General features: G+C 50.2%; 1 protein-coding gene across 4 annotated transcripts in view; it reads left to right on the top strand.

Annotated features, from left to right (window-relative positions):
• The window catches only part of SACM1L (SAC1 like phosphatidylinositide phosphatase), a 58,846-nt gene extending 40,816 nt beyond the window's left edge, over positions 1-18,030 (top strand). For 2 of the 4 annotated variants that reach the window (XM_058727248.1, XM_058727252.1), the window contains 9 exons: positions 1,426-1,505; positions 5,595-5,693; positions 8,650-8,788; positions 10,859-10,928; positions 11,050-11,122; positions 12,143-12,236; positions 12,354-12,446; positions 13,105-13,162; positions 16,185-18,030. In XM_058727248.1, the coding sequence (XP_058583231.1) occupies positions 1,426-1,505; positions 5,595-5,693; positions 8,650-8,788; positions 10,859-10,928; positions 11,050-11,122; positions 12,143-12,236; positions 12,354-12,446; positions 13,105-13,162; positions 16,185-16,321 (843 nt within the window). In that variant the 3' untranslated portion in view covers positions 16,322-18,030. The remainder of the gene's footprint in view (positions 1-1,425; positions 1,506-5,594; positions 5,694-8,649; positions 8,789-10,858; positions 10,929-11,049; positions 11,123-12,142; positions 12,237-12,353; positions 12,447-13,104; positions 13,163-16,184) is intronic. The other 2 variants (XM_058727249.1, XM_058727251.1) reach the window with 2 other exon arrangements.
• Positions 18,031-20,864: the final 2,834 nt, after the last annotated feature.

The following is a 20,864-nucleotide window of genomic DNA, read 5'->3' as shown; positions in this document are numbered from 1 at the left end:
TCCTTGAATTCTGAGCATATTTAAGACACTTGTTTTAACCTTTTTTCTGATAAGTCTTCTGCAGGGGTGATTTCTGTCATTTTATCCTTTTCCACTGACTAAGCCTTGTTTTTCTATTTTTTGTGTGTGCCTGGATGTTTTTGTTGTTGAAAGTTGGGCCCTGGGTGGGTTGTAATGTGGTAACTCTGGAAGTCAGGTTCTCCTCTCCCAGGGTTTTACGGTGTTTTTGTTTTCGTTTTCCTTTCAGTTGTTGAAGGCTGTAGCAATCCATTTGTTTTGAGACCTGTCCAAACCATTTTTGAAAAGACTATCCCCTTGTTGTGTGTGCTCACTGAAGCCTCTGTTCTTTTAGCTCGTGTTCAGCTAGTGTTTTGACAGAGATTGCTTTGAATGCCGGGAACTGAAACAAAGAATAAAACAAAAAAGAGAGAACAGCCCGTTTCCCGGACTGTGCAGACTGGTTCTGTGCTGGAACCGTTTTCCGCTGGCTGCCCAGGCTTGCTCGAGCGCAGGGGGGTCAGTCTGAGGGGAGGGCTGTCCCTAGGTCTTCTCGGGCCTTTGTGAGTGTGCATCTCACCTGGGTGTACACGTGGCTCTCTAAAATCCTCCCCCTACCTGGCTGCTTTGGAAGGTCCTAATTTCTCAAAAAGCGTCACCCCAGCTTCTTTCTCAGGCTGTAGATGGTCTCTGTTATGTTTCCCAAAACTCCCTGCTCGAGGCATCTGATGGCCCGTGGCGCTCTTGTAGCCTCTGCCTCCCTCCTTGTGTTCCTGGTTACGTGAGACAGAGACAAACAGGCCAGTCCTTCAGGTCAGAACAAAACGCACAGGGCGATTTGCAAACAAGGGCTGGTCCTCTCTCCGGTTGGAGGAGGGGAACTGAGAACCTGGTTGCCGTTTTTTTGAAGTTTATTTATTTTTATTTATCTTGAAAGAGGCAGAGACAGTGCAGCAGGGGAGGGGCAGAGACAGGGAGAGAGAGAATCCCAAGCAGGCTTCACACCGTCAGTGCAGAGCCCGACGCAGGACTCAAACTCATGAACTGTGAGATCATGAGCAGAGTGGAAACCAAGAGCTGGGCGCTTAGCTGACTAAGCCGCCCAGGTGTCCCCTGGTTGCCATTTCTTAACACTTAAGATTGAGACCCTCACTGCCCCAGGGATGGGGTGGGGTGAGGGCAAGGAAAAATGGCACAAAACCGTCCCACAGTTTTGAAGAGAGCTTCTTTCTGATTGGGCATTTGCTCAGTTGCCTCTTAAACGTTTGGTTTTCCAGAGCTTCTACAAAGTTGGCTTAGCTTCTGTTGTGTCAGTGTTTCTGTGAGAGTATGGAAGCTTGGAGCTTCCCGGTCCTCCGTTTTGCCGATCTCACTCTCCCCTATTAAAAGAACTTAAAAGAAAGCTGTGGTGTTTTTGCTTTTTTACAGGTTAACCAGAAGGGCTCAGAGAAACCACTGGAACAGGCATTTGCAACAATGGTGTCTTCCTTGGCGAGCGGAATGATCAGGTACCTCCCTAGAAATCTGTGCAGGTCTTTTCAGATCAGATGTGCACGTACACGGCCTGCAGCCCCTCCCCATCCCCCCCATCCCCGCCCTCCCCCCCCCCCCCCCAGTGGATGCCTGAACCCGCATGCGGCACCGAAGCCCATGGGTACTTACATATGCATACCTGTGATAAAGTTCGATATGTAACATAGCACGGTAGGAGATTAACTAAGAGCAGAAAATGCCGGTAACTAGTAATAGATCATCAAAACAATATGCTGTCATAAAAGCTGCGTGAACGTGGCCTCTCAGAACATCTGGCTGTGCTGTGGTCGTGCTCCTTGTGACGCCGTGAGATGCCAGGTGCCCACGTGATGAAGGGCGCTGAAGGTTGTGCCGACCTGACCAAGTGTCAGAAGGAGGGCCATCGGCTTTCGGGCCGAAGTTGGTTGCCGGGGACTAAATGCGTGAAAAGCGAAACCGTGGACGAAGGGAGACTGCTGTATCCACGAGTTCGTAGCTCTTACTGGACACACGGGTGTCCCCCGCCCCCCAGAAGTTGGCTTTACACCATCTCGCTTTTACAAGAGCCCTGTTAGTACCTGTGCTCGCCAACAGAAAGAAATCCCAAGATGAGTTTTCCCTTTTACAAGGAAGTCACGACCGTACTGATGAAAGTCTTCCGTAAAACAGCGTGGCCTGGGGCATAAGGCGAACTTCTGAAAAGCAGGGGCTTCCCTTTGCTACTTTAGGCTCCTTCATAGGAAGCCTTCTTCTGGATGGCAGGGGAAACCTGTATTCCATATTTCTGCCTTTTTTTTTTTTTTTCGATGCTAGATCAAAGCATGATTACGTTGGCTTGAAATTTTCTCTGGCATAATTGATATTGCAGAGTAACTTCTTAACGGTCAGATTTTAATGTACTTCTGTGAAAGTTTAGTCCCTGATCACAATCCCCTCCTTGAGGCTTTGTGTTGCCTGACCACGGGTCGCGAATTTCACTTCCTCGTGATTGCTTGCTGTGGTGTCTGTGGTCCTGAGCGCCACCCGAGTTGAAGAAACGTCCACTTGCATGGTGGCCTCGTCCGGAGCAGTGGCTTTGCCTCTGCAGGTCACCAGGCAGCAGTTGCAGACTGTGCAGCCTTGTGCAAAGAGGGGGGTCCTGAAACATCAGCAGTTGCCCTGTGGGAAGGTGCAAGGTGGTGAGCCCATTTGGAGCTTTTCTGCAGCAAGAAACTGGGCCGGAGGGGGGGGGCGTGTACTGTGGTAGCAGATGGTCACAGGCATGGGGTGGGGGGGGGACTTCCCCAAAGAAATGGAATTGGGTTATTTGGGGAGAAATGTCTTTAGCCTAAGAGAAATATTTTCCTAATTTTCGTCAATGTTTGTTTATTTTTTTTGAGGGAGAGAGCATGCATGCACGGGTGGGGAAGGTGGGGGGGGGGGGGGTGGAGACACAGAATCCGAAGCAGCTCCAGGCTCCGAGGGCCGGATGTGGGGCTCAAACTCACAAACTGAGAGATCATGACCTGAGCCAAAGTTGGACACTTAACCGATTGAGCCACCCAAGCGCCCCCCTAACCTATGAGCAGTTTTAAACATGCACAAAAATAGAATGATACAGTGAACCTTTGGGGAAGATTTTCAGTGTATTTTGTCCAGCTCAAAAGCTCTGGCAAATTCATCAGACCTCCCTCCCCCCAGCACACACACTCCACGTACACTCCTGCCTTCTCACAGTAGAACTTTCTTAAACCCCTTCAAAGGACTCCGAGGAGGGTTCCTAAGCAGGGTGTGCCTCAGAGCCCTCAGAGGAACTTACTCAAACATACCTTAGACCTGGACAATTACAGTCTCTGGGTTTGGAGTCCAACGTGCATATTCTGGGAAAGTTTGACTTCTGGCTCCTGGGCATACCCCTTGTTCGGGCCCTCTGCCCCAGAGGGCCTCCACAGGCCTGCTTGCCTCCGTGAGTTCGTAGCAGCGGCTAACTTGGAGAACTTGAGGCATAAGTCAGAGTCTTAGGTTATGCCCTTGGTGTTCTGGGGAACTTGGAGGGCACCTACTGCCCGCACCTGAAGAGGGAACTCCCAGAGCTATTGTCTTTTCCCTCCCGTGAGCTCTAAACACCCCCAGACAGAGGAACATGTTAAAAAGTATATAATTTAGGAAACATATAATTTTATAATATTTATGTATACACACACACGCACATATATATATGTACACATACATATATATGTACACATATACACACATACATATGTATATTATAGATTCGTGGGTTCGAGTCTCACATTGGGCTCTGTGCTGACCGCTCAGAGCCTGGAGCCTGCTTCGGATTCTGTGTCTCCCTCTCTCTCTACCCCTTGCCTGCTCACATTCTCTCTCTCTCTCTCTCTCTCTCTCTCTCTCTCTGTCTCTCAAAAATAAACATTAAAGGTTAAAAACTATATATGTATAGTTTTTATTTAGTAGATAAGTATTCTGGCAGGGAGAGAAAGGCAGTCTGTTTGTTACAAAGTGAAATTAAATGGTGGACTTTCTGTCCCCTCTCATTTGTCTGTTGGACTTACTCACTTTTGAGTTGTTTAATGATTGTTGCTTTGAGTAAATTAAGTAAATTAAGTTGGTGGATTTGTGAGTGACCCAAGGAGAAAGGTCACACACTTGCCCTTCTGAGGAATGGTGGGCCTCGTTAGCAGTGGGAAGTTTTTCTTTCGGGAACTGGGTGGGGAAAAAAATGAGCCGTGCGAGGTGATGTGTCTCTAAGGGTTTCTTCCTAGAACTTTGAAAGAAGTAGAACCGCTGGACTGTCGGGGTCGGAAGCAAAATGATGTATTTAAAACCGTTCACTGTCCAACTACAACTGTGCAGCTCATTCTTAGAGGATATAAATGTGATTTTAGAAGGATAGAAGCTTAAGAACCCAAATGCATCGAGGTGCTGGCGAGCTGCTTCAGTCCTGGAAGCCGGTCCACTGGGTGGGAGCACTCCAAAGGTGCCTGTCACACTGCCACTCTTGTGAGAGCTGCCTTCGGAAACACCCCCGCCCAGTCTTCTCAGAGTGTGGCCTCTTGGCTTGCTAGCCCCTGTTACTGTACTGATTTCTAAGGATGCCGTTCCCCGCTCAGTGGGAGAACCACTGAAGCAGTAAGAAACCACACCGCCCCGGGGTGGGAGTCTCCCTGGATGTGTGGACAGGCCCACGCTCCGCTGACGCTCCTTTGGTCTGTTGGGACTTAGCGGGGGTCACATGAGAGCGGACGTGCCTCGTCTGAATTTCACTCTGTGGACCCGAACATCATGCCCTTCCAGGCCTCTTGCTTTATGGCTTCACTTGATTCCTGGCTCCCTTGACTTTGAGGAACTAGTCCGTGATTTTTTGCCCCCTCTCAGTTGGCAACATTTTCCAGCTCGTGGTAGGACACCTTCACCGTCAGAGTGTTCTCACTTTAAGAATTGTGCCTATTAAATATCAGAGAACCGAAAATGACCCGTGACGCATTGACAGAAGGTTCTCTCTGCCACATCTATGCGAGATGTATAGATACTGATAAAGGAAGTGAATGCTTTGATTTGTTAAAGCGATGAACAGAAACTAACCAGCCTGGGGACCATGCTGCCTGTGTTCCTCTCACAACCCCTAGGGCAAGTCCGACGCTCAGTCTGATCCTCCTTGGATGGAATTTTGAACATTTTCATCTGTTTGAAAAATGATAAAAAAAAAAAAAAGGACCCTATTCTTTGTACATCGGGGTAGAGAATAAATATACACTGGGTACTCCATACTCATTTGGACAAGGCTCCCTTATACTATATACCCGACGCTGTGCCTGAGCTCACTTCTGCATTTGCAGGACTTCTGTATTCCTGTCGGAGGGCCCCTAGAAGAACATGTGAAGATACGTGTGTGTGTGTGTGTGTGTGTGTGTGTGTGTGTGTGTGTGTGTGAGAGAGAGAGAGAGAGAGAGAGAGAGAGAGAGAGAGAGAGAAGGAGGAGCACTCTGCTCAGACAGAGAGAGGAAAGTCAGCTTATGAACATAGTAACGGCGGAAGGAAAAATGACTCCTCTTTGCTCATTACCTGCGGATCTTTTCTTTCGGCAGATACATTGCCTTCGACTTCCATAAAGAATGTAAAAATATGAGATGGGACCGACTGAGTATTCTGATGGACCAGGTAGCAGAAATGCAGGATGAGCTAAGGTAAGCTGTATCTTTTCCTATGGAGGTCGAGGGAGGAGGTCCGCGTGTAGATGGAGCATAGTTATCACACATTGTCTGGTGGACTTACGAACACAACGTACTGGGTTGACCACGCTGGTTTGGACTCTTAGTTTTTAGTCCCTTTTTTATTGGAAAGATGAGACTTAGTGGCTTAAAAATATTTTTAGGTTCTTTTTTTTTTTTTTTTTTTTTTAATGTTTTGATTTATTTTTGAGACAGAGAGAGGCAGGGCATGAGCAGGGGAGGGGCAGAGAGAGAGAGGGAGACACTGAATCGGAAGCAGGCTCCGGGCTCTGCGCTGTCAGCACAGAGCCCGACACGGGGCTCGAACTCACGGACCGTGAGATCATGACCTGAGCCAGTCGGCCGCTTCACCGACTGAGCCACCCAGGCGCCCCTATTTTTAGGTTCTTAAAAACAACCCAAGGCCTGGGGCGCCTGGGTGGCGCAGTCGGTTAAGCGTCCGACTTCAGCCAGGTCACGATCTCGCGGTCCGTGAGTTCGAGCCCCGCGTCAGGCTCTGGGCTGATGGCTCGGAGCCTGGAGCCTGTTTCCGATTCTGTGTCTCCCTCTCTCTCTGCCCCTCCCCCGTTCATGCTCTGTCTCTCTCTGTCCCAAAAATAAATAAAAAGCGTTGAAAAAAAAAAAAAATTTAAAAAAACAACCCAAGGCCAGGTATTTTCACATTTTTATGAATCCGCTTCCACATTTACAAAGTTTCCCTAATTGGAGCTAGCGTACTACTATTTTATATTCCGTTGTTTTGGCTAAACATTCCATCACGGATACTTTGATATTTCGTCGTTACCCTACCTGGTCTTCGTAATGATGGTGTTTAACGGCTTTTCTGTACTCCCCCGTGTCACCCTACAGGCTCAGCTAAGTGTTCTTTTTCATCCTAGGCATCCTGGCTTGTTTCCTTGTCTCTTCCCCCCACAAAACATGTGCTGCAGCGAATCACTCTGGGCGTGTCTATTCTCACTTCTGTTCGGTGATTCCCTAAAATAAAGTCTTGAGAGCAGGGCTAATAGTTCAAAGGGTCCGAATAACTTCATGGTACTTTCCGAACGTGTTTGGCAAGTTATTTGCCGTGTTGGCCTACGGGTTTACTGTCCTCTAAGCATAGGTCGGTCAATCTTTACTGATTCTAAAGACAGAAGAAGGGATCTCGAAGTCGCTCTGTCATTTTGTTCCATCTGGGCATATTTCTGACCCCGGCAACCCCCATGCATTTTTTCGTGTCAGTTCCAGAGTAACACAGTAAAACCTGTCGTGTAGGCATTTCTCAGTTTTTAAAAATGTTTCTTATGCCTATTAAGTAGTCGGCGACGGTTAGTTAAATCTGCTCGTTTTCTATGCGGTTTTGTCATGAGCAGCTAGTGAAGGGCAGTTGACGTGCACCATTATTGGGCTGCAGTGACACTGGCCGGACCTGGGACGCTGTCGGAGGAGGTGGCTCCTGGGGTTCGCCCATGAATCACTGCCCCCATAAGAGTGTGAGAAAAGACAGACGCCAGAGTCTGTCCCCCACCACGCTCTGTGTTCCACAGGGACAGTGGAACTTTCCCCAGTGCCCTGCACAGGGCCTCTCTGGACACTTTCTCCTGGGGTTTTGGGGAAGGTGGAAAGAATCTGGGCTTTGGGGTATGACCTGTCTCGTTTTGAAATGTTTGCTTCTTATCAGCCATGTGATCAAGACAGTTGTCTTCAAACCTTGGTTTCTCCGTTTGTAAAGTGCAGATAATAATAGCTACCTCATAGACTTAGTGTGTAGTTTAAGAAACGATATTTATCAAATACCCAGGACATACTCTGTAAGTACTAACAGCATGCTAACACCCACGTGCACTCATGCACACCTGTGTATATACACCAGCTCTAAACGAACCTCACCAAGTCTGCATGAATCTCGTGTAGATTTTTAGCCTAAACGCATTCTTTTAGGCCCTTATTTTTAAGGTCATAATTTGTATTTGGCCTGTGGTGAGTCTGTTGTGTTTCCCTGCTCCATTTCGGTTTGGGGGAGTAATTACAACGAGATTACTTCGTGGTGTTCATCGTTTGCTCGGTCCCACACGCTCCGTTCAGCGCTGCGTGTGTTACGCATTCCCGTCGGGACCGGGAGCGGCGAGACGGGGTGCCGTCCCCTCCACCCTGTGGGTGAGAACTTTGGTTCTGAGAGACCAGGGCAATGACTTGAAGTTACACAGCCAGTGAGTGGCCTAAGCGGAGCTCGTGGCTCGCTGCCAGAGTCCACGCTCTTCCCCGCTACGCTGCCCGTTGTCCAGAGTTTGAGTTCAGAGCATTATCTGAGGAAATTGTTAAAAATGAATGAGACACAGGAACTGAGAACCGTGATTGGCTCCGGGGTGGACATGTGGGTGGTGAAGGGGAGAAAGGGAACCTCATTTTTCAAGTAACACCGTATTGAACTTTATAAACTCCGTACTTTTGCATATTTAACCCAGGATTCTTAACGCACAGTTTCCAGCCTTTGCTTGAGAGATGCTGACTTGAGTTCATCTCGAGGCCAAGTGCGTTCGGTTTTTTAAAAAAAAACCAGCTCAGGGAATTCCGATACAGACGGTGTAGGGACCGTGCTTCGAGAAGTCTGATCTACAGGACGTAGATGAACAGCTGTGTCGGAGGGGGCCTGCTCTGGCCTCGGGGACGCCCCTCGGCCCTGCCGGGTTCGTGTCTCCGCGAGCTGACCTCCAGTGCCGCGGTGCGTGTTTGGACAGGGGCTGTCTCGCCTCGGCTTTTCAGACGTCTTTTTTTTTTTTGCTCTGTACTAATCAAATACCCCCCGGGCCACACGTTGCCCTTCCGAACTTCTCATTTGCCAGTTGTCCACAGTGTTGCAGACCATCAGCAGCAGGGCGCTCGTGCGTCGGACTGCCTTTGCTATGAGGGTGTTTATACAAATATGTTGTAGTTATTTTCTAGTGGACTCCGCCGGCATGGTGGTGGCAAGCCAGGAGGGCGTGTTCCGCAGCAACTGCATGGACTGTCTGGACAGGACCAACGTGATCCAGAGCCTGCTGGCCCGCCGCTCGCTCCAGGCCCAGCTCCAGGTGCAAACGCTTTTTTCCTTCTGTTAAGTCAACAGTGCAGCCCCGAAGTAGCGAAGCTACATTGACGAAATCATTACCAGCCAAAACAAACAACAGAAAACATTTCACCTTGCTCCCCACCCTAAACCACCTGTTTTCGGTTTTGTGTCTTTCCACCTGTGGGCGTGCACATTTCTGTACCTGCGGTCGGTATGTGCGTATGTGGTGTCGTTTGTTCGTTCAGATTTTATTTTTAAGTCAGCTCTACCTCGAACCCACAACCCGGAGATCAAGAGTCGCAGCCTCCACCTGCTGAGCCAGCCAGGCGCCCCGTACAGTTTCTGATATTTCCTTTTCCTCCAGCGTTACACACAGCCATCATTTTTAAGAGTTGCACTTACTAGGTTGTTGCATTTTTGGCTTATAAGTAACACTGCAGAGAATATATCTTGGTGTGTTGTTTTTAGCTTGAATGCTTCCCTTGGGGTTCATTCCTAGAAGTAGAATTTGCTGCGTCAAAGAGAATACGCTCTCCGAGAGGGTCATGCCAGGTTACACTGGTACCAGTGAGACACTGGTAAACTGGTCAGCATGGTTGGTGAATCCGGTTCATTGAACTCTTGCCGGCCTTACGTGTTCTTATTTAAAACTTTGTTTTCTATTTTAATAGAGTGGTGCCTCAAGGTTAAGTTTTCGTTTGCATCTCTTTTATTACTGAAGCTCAGAGTTCCAGATAACATTGGCATTTTTTTTTTTTAATTTTTTAACGTTTATTTATTTTTGAGACAAAGAGAGCGCGAACGGGGGAGGGTCAGAGAGAGGGAGACACAGAATCTGAAACAGGCTCCAGGCTCTGAGCGGTCAGCACAGAGCCCGACGCGGGGCTCGAACCCACGGACCGCGAGATCATGACCTGAGCCGAAGTCGGATGCCTAACCGACTGAGCCACCCAGGCGCCCCAACAATGGCATTTATTATAAGGGGGCAAACAGAATGCATGCCAAATGGCTTCCTGTCCCCGATGGTAAGCTTTGTTTATGACAGTCCAACTTCGTTTATGGTAATTTTACGATACCAGGAATTGTGGAAGCAAAACACCTCCTTTAAAATGAATGGTCCTTGACTCCTAGTAGGTAACACAGGCCAGAGGAGCGGTTTCCCTGTTGGAGCATGCTCTAGTTTGTGTTGTACCTTGTCCTCGTTAATCTGATGGATTTACTTCAGAGTGTATTTTTTCATGGAAACAATGGTAGCAAGGAAAGAAAAAGAAACAATAGTAGCAGCGGTTGTTTCCAAGTCCGATAAACAAAAACCTATTTAATAGGTTCTATAATCGGTACTTAACTATTTCACATGCTAAATGCAGTACTGAACAACCTAAGCCACGTTTCTAAGACTCTACGCATCAGTTTGGCTATGGTGGGGACTCCAGGCATACCTCCCCCCCCCCCCCGCCCCCGCCCCCACCAGCTAAAGGTCATGGAGGGCAGGTGAAAAGGCCATTCTGGGGTAGAAATGGGGAGGTGTGGTCTCAGGTGAACAGTGAAGATGGGGGTTCTGAGAGGGCTGAGGTCCAAGACAAAGACCAGGGCAGGGGCTCCTGATCTGTGGTCAGTGACCCCTGAAGGGGGGTCCGCGGCAGGATTTGGGATGCCAGGGAATCCTCTGAGATCCTCTGAGTCTGTGGGGAGGAAAGGGAAGGCTGGAGGTGATGGGAACAGCAGGGAGGCTAGAGGGTGCAGGCGGTGGGAGGTGGGGGTTGGCAGGGAAGGACGAGGTGATGGCTGGGATGCTGCTGCTGCCTTCCCTTTCCCTCCCCCTTTCCCTCTGCCCCTCTTCCTGCAGGGCCGGGGGAGTGCTGGGGCCCGGGGTGAGTGGGGGCCGCGGGACAAGGAGCCCTCAGAGGCTCTGTGGCCTGGCCTGGGGCACGGGTGGGGGGACGTGGGGAACTGGGGCGCCCCCTGTGTGCAAGGACAGCATCTCTACCTGCAGCCGGGAACCGCATGCTACCAGCCGGGACTGTCTGCTCTTCTTCCCGAGCTGTGTGTGCGAAACCCGTTACGCTTGAGCACGGTGTGCTTCTTATTCCAGAGACTGGGAGTGTTGCACGTGGGACAGAAGCTTGAAGAACAACACGATTTTGAGAAGATTTACAAAAACGGTAGGTAACTTCTTTAATAGGGGCCGGGTTACTCGCGTTGTGAAATAGATTAATAATTTGGATTTAGAGACTCTGGCTCCCACGTTCGTCATCGTCAGTTGATTTTTCCTTGTTCTCACAGCCTGGGCCGACAACGCTAATGCGTGTGCCAAGCAGTACGCGGGCACTGGCGCCTTGAAGACGGACTTCACCAGGCAAGCCGTGCTTTTCAGCTAGCACTTCAGACCCACGGCTCTCGCGTCTGGTGCACACGTTAGGATCACCCGGCAGCTGTGGGACAGTGGCCAAAGCCCAGCACCCGGGGCCTCGGTTCACAGCAGTCAAGTCGGGCTCGGTGGGGGGGGTGAGGCCCAGGCGCCGGTGGCTTCCCGGCCTGCCTGTGGTTCTGCTGCGTGGAGAGCGAACGGCGGCCCCTCGGCCCTTCCCGAGCCCTGCGGAGCCCCTGGGTCAGTGGGGTCTGACTCGGCAGGGGCGGGGCGGGGCGGGACCTGAGGTTCTGTGCCTCAGGGAAGCGGCCGGGGATGCCGATGCCACGTTCAAGGGCCACGCTGCCAGTGAGAGGTTAAGACCTGGTGAGTTTGGTTTTCTGCCAGACGGATTCTCTGGGAACAAGTGAAGATTCCTAGACTCTGCTGTTCTAACCACCTCACCTGGGCCTCTCATCTCATTTTTTTTTTCTTTTTTTTTTCTTCTTTAATGTTTATTTTGAAAGAGAGCATGAGCGGGGGAGGGGCAGAGAGACAGGGAGACACAGAACCCCAAGCAGGCTCTGCGCTGTCAGCACGGAGCCCGACACAGGACTCTGTCTCACGAACCCTGAGATCATGACCTGAGCTGAAATCAAGAGTCGGACACTTAACGCACTGAGCCACCAGGGATGATTTTTTTTTTCTTTAATGTTTTTATTTTTGAAGGAGAGAGAGACAGAGCATGAGCGGGGGAGGAGCAAAGAGAGAGGGAGACATAGAATTTTGAAGCAGGCTCCAGGCTCTGAGCTGTCAGCACAGAGCCTGACGTGTAGCTCGAACCCCCAGACCGCGAGCTCATGACCTGAGCCGAAGTCGGACGCTTAACCGCTGAACCACCCAGGCGCCCCAGGATTTTTTAAATCTCTGTAATTCACTTTACGCCTGTACCACATACTTTCCAGCCATAAAACTGGGGAAGAATGTAATATACAAATCTGTAATTTGAGATTCACCTCTTTTGACCAGAACCGGGAAGAGAACTCAGTTGGGACTGGTCATGGACGGCTGGAACTCGCTAATACGCTATTACAAGAACAACTTCTCCGATGGCTTCAGGCAGGTAAGTCTGTATTTGCTGCTCGTCTTTGCTCATTCGGCCGCTGCGTCTTTGTACTGTCCCTGAGTAATGTAACTACATCCAAGTGGGGAGTTCTTAATCTCCTTTTTTCTGTTCTAGGATTCCATAGACTTATTTCTTGGGAACTACTCAGTGGACGAATTAGAATCTCATAGTCCTTTAAGTGTTCCACGGGATTTGAAATTCCTGGCTGTAAGAAACCTTTCTGTTTTTCAAGTTTGTAAAAGCACTGTGTCTGAAGGTACAGACAGTGGAGTCTCCCCTTGATTTGAAACCTAATGTGTGGTCCTAAAGGGACTGTAAATACTCGGTTTCCCTGAGGAGAAGATGAGGGAGAGGAGTAAAGTAACTTTGGTGTCTGTGTTCCTGCACACTCGACTGCCTTCCTGAGAGCACACGAGCCCGAGGGAGGGTGGAGGGTCTCTCGTTCCAGGAAGATTCTACTCCCCTTAACGCTGGGGGGTTGCGGGAGGCACACCTGACATGTGGAAGGCAGGGTATGTTTTTGACGTTTGTCCCCTTTGTGACTCCTCTGTTCACCAGACTTAGCTGGGGCTTCTCTGGGGTCTCCTCCAGCGGGCAGAGGGTCCCGGAATGGAGGGGGCTGGCGCCTCCCTCACCTGTCAGGGCCATCGCCACGCTTCTTCAGCTCTTGTGACCTGACAGTCTGGCGACTTGGGCAGTTGGGGTCCCACCGCCTAAGTAATGATGTTTTGCTAGAAAAAGATACTTTGTGTGTTAGATTGCAGAAGAGTCTTACTTACCCTTTTTCAAGCGAAGACCCCCGCCGGTCAAGCAGAATTCTCGCCTGATGGTCTCTCTCTCTCTCTCTCTCCGTTTGCCTTTCCAGTTGCCTATTATCATGGTTGTTGCCTTCTCGATGTGCATTATCTGTTTGCTGATGGCTGGTGAGTCTGCCCTTATTTCACATTCTTGCACTAACTTCTGAGAACACGGGGCTTCCTTGTACGGCATCTTGAGATTGTGAGTCTGCTCAGCCCTTGATGTCCCTGCAGGGTTCAGTGAGCCGAGCGAGCAGCTGTGACGGTCCTTACATGTGACGGAAGAAAAACACATACTCCCGTTTACTGATAATTAGTGGTGATTTATTTAAGATTTTAAAATATTTTTCTTTTTTTTTTTTAAGTTTATTTATTTTGAGAGAGAGAGTGAGCAAGTGCACACACGTGTACGTGCGAGCAGGGGAGGGGCAGAGAGAGGGAGAGAGAATCCGAAGCAGGCTCCAGGCTTTGAGCGGCAGCACAGAGCCGGATGCAGGGCTCGAACTCACGAACTGTGAGATCATGACCTGAGCTCAAGTTGGACGCTTGATTGACTGATCCACCCGGGTGCCCCTGATGTTTTAATCTTCATAACTGTGTGTGATTTTTTTTCACAAGTGAAATATTATACATTTTTTGTAACCTTTTTTTTTTTTTCACTGAGCAATGTAAACATTTCCCTGCATTCTTTATTTTTAATGGCTGCATTAAAATCCATTTATGAGGGCGCCCTGGTGGCTCAGCCGGTTGAGCGTCTGACTCTTGATTTTGGCTCAGGTCGTAATCCCAGCGTCGTGGGATCGAGCCCCACGTTGGGCTTAGCACGGGGCGTGGAGCCTGTGTAAGGTTCTCTCCCTGCTCGCACTCTGTCTCTGCCTAAAATTAAAACAAAAGGGGAGGGAGGAAGGAAGGAAAAGAAACCCGTTTATGGGTATGTAGTTTATTTAAACAACCACCTATTAGTAGACAAATAAATGTTAATAAGTTAATACGCTATCACTAAATTTTATCACATTGTGAGCAGAATTGCCCAAGAACTTGTGCTTAGGCATCTTTGCTGTTTTTCTCTTTTCTCATCATTTTCCTGTGTCACTGAAGCTGATGAGCACTTGGGACTAAAGTGTCTCCGTCGAGTGTGGTGCGGTGCTGTGGCAGTTGGAGGCCGGGACTCGGTTGCACTGGGCTCTGAGGGGCAGCCTCGGCGGCTCTGGAGGCGGGCCTCCTCCGGCCTTCCCCCTCCGTCCGGGTCTGCGGGCCGGCTTGTCGGGACGCCGCCTGGACGTCCCCTCCTCACCGCCGTCTCAGATCACGGCAAAAGTCTGTGAGCTGAGGGCCCTTAACCGCCAGCCCCCTTACACGCACGCACACACCTTCTTGCTGGTGTGGTCCCTGTAATCCCCTCGGTGTTCGAGGGGAGGGAGCCCCTCTTGTTCCTCTAGGGCAGGGGTTAGCAAGCGTTGTTCTGTAAAGAGCAAGATAGTGAATAGTTTAGACTTCCCAAACTACATGGGGTCTCTGGGGCACGTCGCGTGTTACCACTCTTTAAAAATGTAAAAACCGTTCTTGTTCACGGCACGAAAATGGGCTGCGGGCTCCAGAGCGCAGGGAGTGCCGTGCGGCATAACTTGGCTCCCGTGTCCGGTTCGGGGGCAAGGAAGGACGAGGCCGGGGCCGGCCAGCACGTGCGTCCCACAAGTCCTCAGACGCCCACCCTCTTCACTCCCTACGCGCTGGCTTTAAAGCACCGCCTCGAGGATGCCCTTTTCCGGGAGCCAGTCAGTCTGCTGTTGAATTCGTTTTGTGGCTTTGATCTGTTCTGTGTCTTCTTGCCTCTACACCCGCGTGTCCCCGTAGAACCTCAGGGAGCTCGGCCTGCACAGACGGACAGGTCCTTTGGGGAATGTCCCGAGGCGGGCTCGGGAGGACCTGCCTTTCTTCTTTGTCCAAGAAGAATGTTCAAACTCAGAGGGGTGAAGATTAGCAAGTGTATCAGTTTACGCGTGTTTTTGAGTAAAAAGAGACTGCCGCTACGGATGGCAACGACTCCCGGCAGTTCATCGCTATAAAATCGTGGGTTGGGGCACCTGGGTGGCTCAGTCGGTTAAGCGGCCGACTTCGGCGCAGGTCGTGATCTCGCGGTCCATGAGTTCAAGCCCCGCGTCGAGCTCTGTGCTGACGGCTCGGAGCCTGGAGCCTGTTTCGGATTCTGTGTCTCCCTCTCTCTGACCCTCCCGCGTTCATGCTCTCTCTCTCTCTGTCTCAAAAATAAACGTTAAAAAAAAAAAAATCGTGGGCATTGTGTTTAGGTAGGACGGCATCTGGTTTCTAACCCATGAATGGGAAGTAAGTGCAGCGGGACCCCTGACCGCTCACTAGGAGCCTGCGTTTCTTCCCCGGCGCCCTCTCCCCGTCCCTCGGCCTGCGCCTGCGCCTCCCCGCCCGCAGGTGCCGACGGTCCTATTGCAGGGGAGAAACGACACCAGGTTCAGGTCAAGTTGGAGAACACACAGTAGGTCTTTTCCCACTGCTGCCAACCTTCGTGAACTCTATGCGTTGTACCAGGAGAGTTGTGTGAAATACGTCCTTAACGTGATATTGCGGAGTTTTGCTTTATACGCTTTGACACGTTTTCTGAAGCGTGTATGTGTTTGTGAGGTTACTTTTCGTGCAGGTGTTTTGATTGTAGCGAATGTATTAGTAATGGCTTCTTGTGATATAAAGTATATAATCTAAAAGGGATAATTATTTGCGTGATGTAACGTGGAATAGTTTAGTCAGGTGCTTCTTCTCAAGGTGTGGCTCCTGGACCAGGGGCATCAGTGTTATCTGGGAACTTGTTAGAAATGCAGATTCTTGGGCCCTGGCCCAGACCTGCTGAGTCGGAATCGCGGTTGCGCCCAGCAGCCGATGCCTTACGGGGCCCCGGCCGGACTCGGATGCCAGCCAGAGTTCGAGAACCGCCGGTTCAAACCTTAGTTGAGAGGTTCTTGTATTTTTCCTGTAGATGTGCTCATAAACTTTAATGTTATCGAGACTAAACTTTTAATGTTTAAGCATCAGACTTAAATGTTGCTAAAGAGCTGAAACTAGATGTGGGATCAGTTACATGGCTTTTATTTATCAACTCTCTGTTTGTTTATATCAACAGGTGACACTTGGACAGAAACACTGGCCTATGTGCTCTTCTGGGGAGTCGCAAGCATTGGAACATTTTTTATTATTCTTTATAATGGCAAAGATTTTGTCGATGCTCCCAGATTGGTCCAGAAAGAAAAGATGGACTGAATTTGTGTCTGTGGAAAGCGGCTCGGCTTAGAAGATTCCATCATGCAGAACTGGAGTCTTTACTGACCCGCTTTCCACATCAGCCCGAGGTCCTTTTAAAGCCTCTCTCCAGAAGCACAGCTTGTGCTCTGTGTGGGGGGAGGGGGGGTGACCTAGAATCAGCCTGACGTTCCTGCCTCGGCGACCTCTTCACTCCTGGGATGGCTCTGTTTATAATTTGAAGCTCTTCTGTAATTAAAGGGTGACCCGAATTCAGCTCCTGGAATGGAAGGAATCTATTCCTTGTCGATTCGATCAACTTTTGCAGGATAAGTAATATATTTAAGAAATCTAGCTTCTTTCGTTATTTAAAATGGTAAAATTATTTTTCTAGCTCAGTTTCCTTATGGTCGTTGTAGAGGCCGTCGCTGTTAGCAAGCGGACTTTGCCACACCTCTTTGGACTTTCTTCAGAGTTTGAGAATCCGCTAGCTCGACTGTTGGTGCAGAGCACGTGTTTCGCAGCCGTCGCGCAGTTTGACGGAACAGCCTGAGACTTCAAGGAGTCGGGTCTGGCGTTCTTCTGAAGTTTTGGTTGGGCTGTCCTCTGAGTTCAGCTTGAACTTGCGTATGAAGAAGAAGTCCAGATAGTACTTTATCTTTTGTTAAAGGTGTAAATGAAATCAAAGAATGTAAAAGCCTGTGTCTTAACGCTAAAGGTCCAAAGCCGCCTCTGTTTTCAGGATTTGCCTCCGTGTGGAGGATACCCCTCGACTGGCCAGCGGTCCCTCCCGGGACCTCCCGGGCGTGCTGGTTTCTTTGGGGGTCGTTCGTCGAGACACGCAGGCCTCCGAGAGCGCTCGTGCTGGACTTGGGGTTGCCCTTGGAGGCCACAGCTGCTTCCCGCGCATGGCACCACCCGCGCTCTCCTCTCCGTCAAGGTTTTGTTAGCTCCCAATAAGCGTGTCTGCAGTTTTGCGCTTCCGGTAGTTAAGTTAGCGTTCTCCAAATCAAGGACCAACTTCAGTGTTAATTTTTGTGCAAAAACAAACCTGAAAAATCTGCTTTAGAAGCTGTGCATAGTTCTAATTATAAGTCGGACTGTTGTATTCAAACTGTAATTATGAGGTTTAAATATTAGAAAAGTATGTAGGGTAGTATAATCCCCACTATTTTAAGGCAGTTCAATTAAATACGGCTACGGTATTTGTGTTGTGCTTGAAAATATGTACAGTTTATTTCAATAGTAATACCTTATGTTGTCCTTAAATATCTCTCAAAGCGCCTTGATTTCAACACGACTTTTTTTGCCCCCCGTCATCTTTTATAAACGTGAATAAGAGACGTTGCTTCTAGAAACTCCAAAAGAGATAATAGCTGGACACCCTCTGTAGCTTAAAACTCAGTCACGAAAATTCACAGTAGGGCAAGTGTTTCTTAGAACTACCTATTCCTGACATGTACATAAGCGTAATCTGTTCCAAAGATGGAATGTGTGAAACTTGGTTCGTGTCTACTGTGCTCCATGACTCGAGTGCTACCGGGCATTTCACGGGAAGGACTTCCTCCCACGACCACAGCAGAGACCACCTGAGAGCCGCCAGTGCCCACGGACTGATGCTGGCGCGTCCGATCTGAAGGCGTCCGTGTTCCAGAACCCTGCGGCGATTGCGTTTCTAAATTCGTGTACTGTGCACCCATGCGTGAAAATAAACGTCCTATTCTTTTCTAGCCACCGTTGCTGTCGTTCCCACACTTGGTCTCGAAAGGGGTGTTCTTTTTTACCGGAGAATTTTTTTTTTTTTTTAAATTTTTTTTTTTTTAACGTTTATTTATTTTTGAGAGAGAGAGAGAGAGAGAGACAGAGCATGAACGGGGGAGGGGCAGAGAGAGAGGGAGACACAGAATCGGAAGCAGGCTCCAGGCTCTGAGCCATCGGCCCAGAGCCTGACGTGGGGCTCGAACTCACGGACCGCGAGATCGTGACCTGGCTGAAGTCGGACGCTTAACCGACTGAGCCACCCAGGCGCCCCTACCGGAGAATTTTTAAATCATGCCAGGCAGCGTGTGCTTGGGTTTCATAGAAAATCGGGACAATGCAAGTGAGCAAGAAAATTAATGGCTTCTAAAATCTGGCTTTTCAGTGATCGCTTGAGAAATTGTGCTCCTCCTTATTTTTTAGTTACAGATAAAAACAGGGAAACATTGGGGCACCCGGGTGGTTCAGTCAGTCGAGCGTCTGATCTGGGCTCAGGTTATGAACCCGTGGCTGGTGAGTTCGAGCCCCACATCGGGCTCTGTGCTGACAGCTCGGCGCCTGGAGCCTGCTTGGGATTCTGTGTCTCCTCCTCTCTCTACCCCTCCCCCGCTTGTGCTCTGTCTCTCAAAAATGAATAAATGTTAAAAAAAAAACAGGGAAATAATTCAGTAACGTATGATGTCCGTAAAAAGGTGTTCCCTGCCCGCCCCCCCCACCTCTTGAGTTGTGGTCTGTTTTTCAAAATGATACAGGTCTCAGCTGGGAAGTAGGACTGTGGTGCTTATTAGAAAGTGGTCTCTGGGGCTGGGGATGTGTCTGAATGAGGCGGGAAACACCTCGGCGCCTAGGAGGCCCTTGCGCACGGGAGCGAGGCAGGAGTCCCTGGAGATGGTGTGTGGGTACACCGTCCCCCTCTGAACCGAGCAGAGCTGCCTCAGGCTGTGCCAGGCCGTCCCCGGGGTCGGCTCTCTGCGTGGGCTACTGCGGCCCCTTCCCTGCACGTACGGGTGAAGACAGCTGTCCCTGTGGCTTCCTGCAAAGGGGCTTTCAAGAATCTCTCCCACCTGTTCCCTGTGACCTTCTGTCCTTCCCTGATACCCCAGCCGGTGTTTCGTGCCCGGTAATCTCTAGCTCCTTCCTTCCGTGGGGTGAAGAAAAAGGGTATGCTTCTGATTGTACTTCAGTACGAGAGAGATTTCGTAGTGTGTTACCCAAGGAATCTGTGCTCTGTCTTATTTGTAGCTACAGAATGACAAGCTTTGTCCCATTCGGGATTCAGGGACCACGGGTGGGGGTGGGGAGAGGCGGGGAGGATCCCCAAAGTTATATGATGCAGATTCCTCAGTCCTGATGGAATGGGATTTACTTTTGGTATCAAGACTGGAATTGGAGGTGTGCCAAACCCAGAGCCTGGATAAGAGGGCGAGAAGAATGTAGGGGTGTGTGTACAGAGGGGTGGCTTAATAGCCTTTTAAAAAAATGTTTATTTTTGAGAGAGAGAGAGACACACAGAATCCAAAGCAGGCTCCAGGCTCTGAGCTGTCAGCACAGAGCCTGACGCGGGTCTCGAACCCACGAGCCAGGAGATCACAAAGTCAGAGGCTCAACGGACTGAGCCACCCAGGCAGCCTGGGGAAGTGACTTAAACAAATTAGGGTCTTGGGGTTTTATCATCCAAGGGTCCTGATGTCAGAAGAAAGCCTCCTAATACAGATAAGTTATGGTAGGTTTTTAAAATCTGCTCCTTGCCTCGGGAGGCTCTCCCGACATGGCAGCCTGGCTCATCAAAGCCAGCAAGACCGAAGTGCCAGCCTTCCGTGACCCAATCTCGGACGTCATGTCTGCCGTATTCTCTGCGTTAGAAGTACGCCACTGGGTCCAGCTCACTGGAGGGGAGGGGAGGGATTACACGGGGGCATGAGTGCCTGGAGGTGGGCGTCTCCGGGGCCATCGTAGACGTCTGCTACCGCAGCCAGTGAAGGGAGAAAATTCCAAAGGTGAGACTCTGAGTTAGTTCCAGAGAGAATCAGCTGGACTCCTGCGGGCAGTGGAGCCTGTGCTCGCACCCAGCAGTTCTGGCAAGCTCGTTCTGCAGAGCAGACCAGCGCCCTGAGTGGCACAGCACCCGGGTGACATGGGCTTTGCTCACAAGACCCTGCAGTTTGGGCAGGGCCTCGTAGGCATCCCTCATCTCTGCTGGGTAGCCCCTGGGGCGCGCAGCTGGCTCTCACCTGGGAGGAGGGGAGGGGAGAGGGGAGCTAGGAGGTGGAAGCAGGAGAGGGAGGAGGGTGCAAAGATATCCCCGTCGTCCCTGCTCCCCATAGCTCCCGTCCGCCTTCCCTCTGCCAGTAGGAGAATCACGAGCCGTGAAGGTACAAGATAACACGGAATTGTTCTCTAAACTGGCTGTGCCATTTAGAGGCCTAGTGGCTCCCCGTGACTACCAATGCTCGGGAAGCCGGACTTCCTGACTTTTTAATCCACCGGGTATAAAACGGCATCCCATTCCGGCATCTCTCCGATCACTGGTGAGACGGGAGCATCTTTTCATAATTCTTTGTTGGGTCGTTGCTGTTCCTGTTCTGCGCCTTGTTGGGGTCTCTTGCCGGCTGCTGTTAGGTTGTTTGTCCTTACTGATTTGTGGACGTTCTTTATATTCTAGAGAGTAGTTCTTTGTTGGTTTTACGTGCTACACACTTACGTCTTCTCCCGGCAGCTCATGCAGGGAGGGCCCCCGTGTTCACCCCCCAGTGGCGTTCCAGTGCTCTTTGAAGACCATCTAAGCTCCTTGCCTGGCCCACAAGGT

This window comes from Neofelis nebulosa, chromosome 4 (assembly GCF_028018385.1).
Source record: "Neofelis nebulosa isolate mNeoNeb1 chromosome 4, mNeoNeb1.pri, whole genome shotgun sequence".
Lineage (NCBI taxonomy): Eukaryota > Metazoa > Chordata > Mammalia > Carnivora > Felidae > Neofelis > Neofelis nebulosa.
The sequence above is the reverse complement of the archived record's forward strand: the minus strand, read 5'-3'. Positions and strand labels throughout refer to the sequence as shown.